The sequence below is a fragment of the Nanorana parkeri genome, unplaced genomic scaffold (assembly GCF_000935625.1).
Source record: "Nanorana parkeri isolate BGI_ZX_2015 unplaced genomic scaffold, ASM93562v1 scaffold646, whole genome shotgun sequence".
Classification (NCBI taxonomy): domain Eukaryota; kingdom Metazoa; phylum Chordata; class Amphibia; order Anura; family Dicroglossidae; genus Nanorana; species Nanorana parkeri.
The window spans coordinates 102,302-107,295 of record NW_017306914.1 but is presented as its reverse complement, the minus strand read 5'-3'; the positions used below and the strand labels follow the sequence as shown (position 1 = coordinate 107,295).

Sequence of the window (4,994 nt, the reverse complement as noted above, 5' to 3'; positions counted from 1 at the left end):
GTACCTACCTAGGTCTAGAATCTGGCAGGGCCCAGTGCCTCCTGATTCAAGTGGGTCTACCTGGTCTGGGAAGGCAGGAAGGCTGCAGTGTTAAGTGTCCCTTAGGAGTTGTTCCCCGGGAGGTGCCTTAGTAGCACTCTGGATATGGAACCCCACTGTGTGAATGGTATGTTGGCCATGACACCAGTAGCTTTTTTTTTTTTCTGCACATCGCCTCCTGGGTTAGGCCTTTTGCCTAAGACCAATGGAAAAATATATATCATATCTGGCCACAAGGCCTAGCTGTTATCTTGCACTCTGGCACTTATTTATGCACTTTCACTTTATGTGTGGTTTTTAAGGATGGAGGGTGCGGTTCTTCGAGCCTGCCCTGAAATCTAGGGGGAGGATGTGTGGCCATTAGGTTCCTTCCTTCCATGAACCAGGGGTCTCTCTTTGGGAGAGCCCCCAACCTAGTACTCAGTGGCTGGCTTCGACTAACCATGAGGAATGGGTCAGCCTGGTTTCGGCCAGGTGGACGAGAGTGTCTAGCCTGTCAAGAGCCTTGCAGACCTGGGGGGTCAGGGAAGGGCCCTACCTCTTTGGAGAAAAATAAGCCGACTTCTGACCAATGGGTAAAGTTTATTTGTTCATTCTCAATAGGTCCAGAAAACCATTATATTGTAGTCTACGGAAACAATGGCTGATCTCACCTCTCAGTCAGGATTCGGAGCCCTGCTGTGCACAGGATATATAGCGGGGTCTCTTTGTGCTTATCCCGCGGTATATGGCTGGTGGCAAAATTGAGCAGCGGAGAGATGTAGTCACTGGCTTTCTCCGGGGTGGTAGCAAACTCGGAAATACCTAGAAAAAGAAGACAGTTGGCAGGTGAAACACGTCTGTCTGGGAAGCTTGGTTCCTCAAAGTTATTCCAGCAATGTGTGACAGCCAATGTACCCTGGATATGTATGGCTTGCTGCAAGGAAACCACTTGGCAAGTGACACTTCACGTAATATAGGACCGGCTGCGTCCGGTGTGAAATGTTCTAAGCGCTGACATTTACTCCCTTGAAAATAGATCATCGATAGCACTTAAAAACCACACAAAATATATATACAGACATAGCCAAATATTTACACAGGCTCACTGAAATATAAACTACACTGAACTGCAAACATACACAAATAGAACGCTATGTACAAACACAGCAATTGTAGCCTGGACTAGATACATGGGGAGAGGCGAAGTCATCACTTAAAGAGAAACCGTACCCACATGTTTGAAATAACAACAAACACACCTTTAGAAATGTTTAGTGATGACAATCTACAAACACAGACTTCTAGATAATTGCCGGCTTTGTATTCTTTGCATTCCTTATTTCTCCTTTCTTCCCCATTCTTCTCACAGTGGCAATTGTTATTAGAGGGGATGCGGGAAACCATCTCCCTTTACTTCCTGGAACTCTGGCACATGTGACTAGGACATGTTACCATGCACATTATCTCAGGGGAGGAAGATGCCTTAGCCTGAGATGAGATTTACCAGCAATGCTCTGCTGATGTAACCTTCCAAGGACGCAATGCTTGAGCACAATTACATCACTAATGCCCAAGAGGACCAGGAAGTTGAAAAACAGTACATGTAAGTAAAAGAAAAATATGATTTAAAAAAAATGAATGTGAGATGATTTCAGAGTTGCATGATGAGCTGATTTGTAGTGAAAGGTCCACTTCAAGTCATTTTTAGGACTCTTGTACTATAAAATGAATGCTATGCAGACAAAAAAAATATGTAGGAGGCATTTAAGATCTTTAACAACAATGAGGCTGAATGTAGTAAGAACATTCACAGGGTTATTCACTAAAGGGTGAAGAGTCTGGAGAAGTGAACCATCCAGGCCAACAGAGCTGAACTGGAAAGTGAGCTGAATTGGATTTTTTTTCCAGTTCAGCTCTGTTGTCCCAGATTGTTCACTTCTCCAGACTCTTCTTCTCTTCACCCTTTAGTGAATAACCCTGTCAGAGTATTCCAGTAAGAACACATTTTAAGTTATTTTAAGTTTACCTAAAGTCACTGCATTCACCCAAGGCTGCCTATTTACCCGAACAGTGACTGAACCTATCAGGATGCAGTAACTTTTTGGCTGATAAATCCCCCCAACTGGCTCAGTCGACTTTTGTTGAGCCGGTTGGTGCTGACAGGGTTGCCCATGGCTCCAAATTCAAGGCATTTATGGCCAGCTTTATATCTGATGATATAAAAGGATGAGCCATGCAAAGAGAAGCCTTAGCAAGCAATTTATTTAAATGAATGAGATGCGTATCTAGTTCAACTAAGGCCACCTCTCAACGGCCCGTTCACACCAAAATCAGACGGTAATTGTAAGTCAATGGAGAGTCCGTTGACTTGTGATTGTACATTCCGATCCATGGATGCTAATGCAAGAGCACCAAAAAACTGAATGGGTGTGAATGGGACCAGTTCACACTGTTGCGTTGCAAGATGTTGCGCTGAAAAAAAAAGGTAGTGGATGTTCTACTTTTTTTTTTTTTAGCGCATAGTAACGGAGCGCTGTAAACTGGTCCCATTCACACCTATTCATTTTTTTGGGTTACCTTCCATCGGCCTCCGTTGAAAAATGGATCACAACGAATCTGGCGTGAATGGGACCTTAAAGTGCATCTAAACCCAAAAATAAAAATGTGATATATTGCAGCTTCCTTAAAAAGGAGTACTATGGGGTTAAGGCTTTTCCCCATAGTTCTCCTTAGGGCAATGGGAGGACACAAACTAGCGTCCTCCCGTCACCCTAGGCTCAGTATATATATACTGAGACGCCGCAGCTGAAGCAGATCCCGACAATTATGTCTGGATCCGCCCAGCTGCGTGACTGACAGCTGGCTCTGCCTATCTAGAGGCAGAGCCAGCTGTACCCGCCCCCTCCCCCGTCCGTTCCGCCAGTCAGCGCTGGCGGATCGGAGCTGGGAATCCAGCCCCTCCCCTGTCACGACAGAGAGCCGTGACAGGATGGAGAGGTGAGCAAACGCCGGTATGTATTCGCTCACTTCCCAATCTATTAAGCCGACCTGTGACAGTCTCATTGTCACAGGTCGGCTAGAACTATTAAGTGAGTGGAAAGCACTCACCTCATAGTTCTCCTTTAAGCTGGCCATAGACTGCAAATTTTATCCGGATCGAGAACCAGACAAAATCCGCTCACATGTCTGCCACCTCCCACCGGACATCCCACAAACTGAAAAATCGAAGGAGCCGGGCCAAAAATTGTCAGACCAACAGCACCAATCAGGTGCAAGCACTGTTAGGTATTCTGACAGCTGTCGGGGCCAATGGTTGAAATACAATAGCCGTAGCAGGAGATCCCTCCGTGTATATCACTAGGGAGCAGACTAATGCAGAAAACAGTCGTAGGTGTCCACAAGACACAGCTGTTCCGAGCTTCCTTTATGTATAAAGCAGACAGAGATACAGAGAGAATATTTCACCATTCATTGATTGATCGTTAAACCAGACCATCTAAGGTACCACATCAAATCAGCATAGATTTGTAACCTGTCCCGTTGCTTGTAACTCCAAAGAGTACTTGGCTGGATTATGCGACTCTAAGGCCCTGGTGCCCAACCTGAGGCCCTTCAGCATTTACTGTGAAGGTAGAAGGAATTGTTGAAGCTATGTTGGGTATTGACGCTTACTCAAGCCAACTGAGTAGTAGAGGGGCTGTAGTAGCAGGGATTTCTAGCAGTCTCAAGTAATGTTTTTCAAGGCCATGACTCTTTCCTGAAGCGTGTCTTCCTTCTCCAACAACTCTGATATCATGCCTGCCGTCCTGGACCATCTGACTGCAGCATGCCTGCCGTCCCGGACCATCTGACTGCAGCATGCCTGCCGTCCCGGACCATCTGACTGCAGCATGCCTGCCGTCCCGGACCATCTGACTGCAGCATGCCTGCCGTCCCGGACCATCTGACTGCAGCATGCCTGCCGTCCCAGACCATCTGACTGCAGCATGCCTGCCGTCCCGGACCATCTGACTGCAGCATGCCTGCCGTCCCGGACCATCTCCCTGCAGCATGCCTGTCGTCCCGGACCATCTCCCTGCAGCATGCCTGTCATCCCGGACCATCTCCCTGCAGCATGCCTGCTGTCCCGGACCATCTCCTTGCAGCATGCCTGCCGTCCCGGACCATCTCCCTGCAGCATGCCTGCCGTCCCGGACCATCTCTTAGCATGCCTGCAGTCACTGCATGGATATTCTACTGATCAGAGCAGTACAGAGCATATGTCACCCCTGTGAGATCTGTGTCCGTACAGTTTTTTCCTCCATCTAGCGATGGAGAAAAGAACTGAAACTGCTGGACCCCATGTCACTCTATGGCGAATCGGATGTAAACGGACATGTACATTTACATCAGATTACCTCCGATCTGGCATGATCAGGTCCAGTGAAACAGATCTTATCCAGTTTGTTTTTCCGGACCTGGCCAGAGTCTGGGGGTAACCGGGTGTAAAGAGATGCCCATCTGTTTACATACGGCTGCCCATAGACTTACATTGGGCATCTGATAAACTGACAGATGGACCCAAATTAGACTGCCTTTGTGAAAGGGGCCTTAGGAGTGCAGTGGGGCACCCATTGGATATTGTAAAAACAAAATAAGAACAAATTAATCTGTCCCAGATACTGTATGAACAATAAAAATGTTGCCGGGCTTTCATGAATTTGGCATGAATGAAGGTTTCCGACTACATACACCAGAAATGTGTCTCCAATGCCTTACTGTATTATCCCCCCCCAATCTTTATTTGGACTCCTGCCTTCCATTGTCTAATGGGCTTATTCCATTAGACCGCAAAAGTCATATCTACAATGTGCAGCAGCCTACAGTAAGCAATCAGGATCCATTTGATACTGGACTGGCTGTAGCGGATTTAAAGCGCTGTGCACACGGCATTAACCTTCTGCACCATTTATTGAATAAGCTCTTAAAATAAA

The 4,994-nt window shown here is 46.8% G+C and overlaps 1 protein-coding gene across 2 annotated transcripts in view; it reads right to left on the bottom strand.

Annotated features, from left to right (window-relative positions):
• Positions 1–4,994, bottom strand: part of ENTPD4 (ectonucleoside triphosphate diphosphohydrolase 4) — a 46,214-nt gene that overhangs the window by 24,743 nt on the left and 16,477 nt on the right. For both annotated transcript variants that reach the window (XM_018563270.1, XM_018563271.1), the window contains exon 5: positions 693–843. In XM_018563270.1, coding sequence (XP_018418772.1) covers positions 693–843 — 151 coding nt within the window. The remainder of the gene's footprint in view (positions 1–692; positions 844–4,994) is intronic.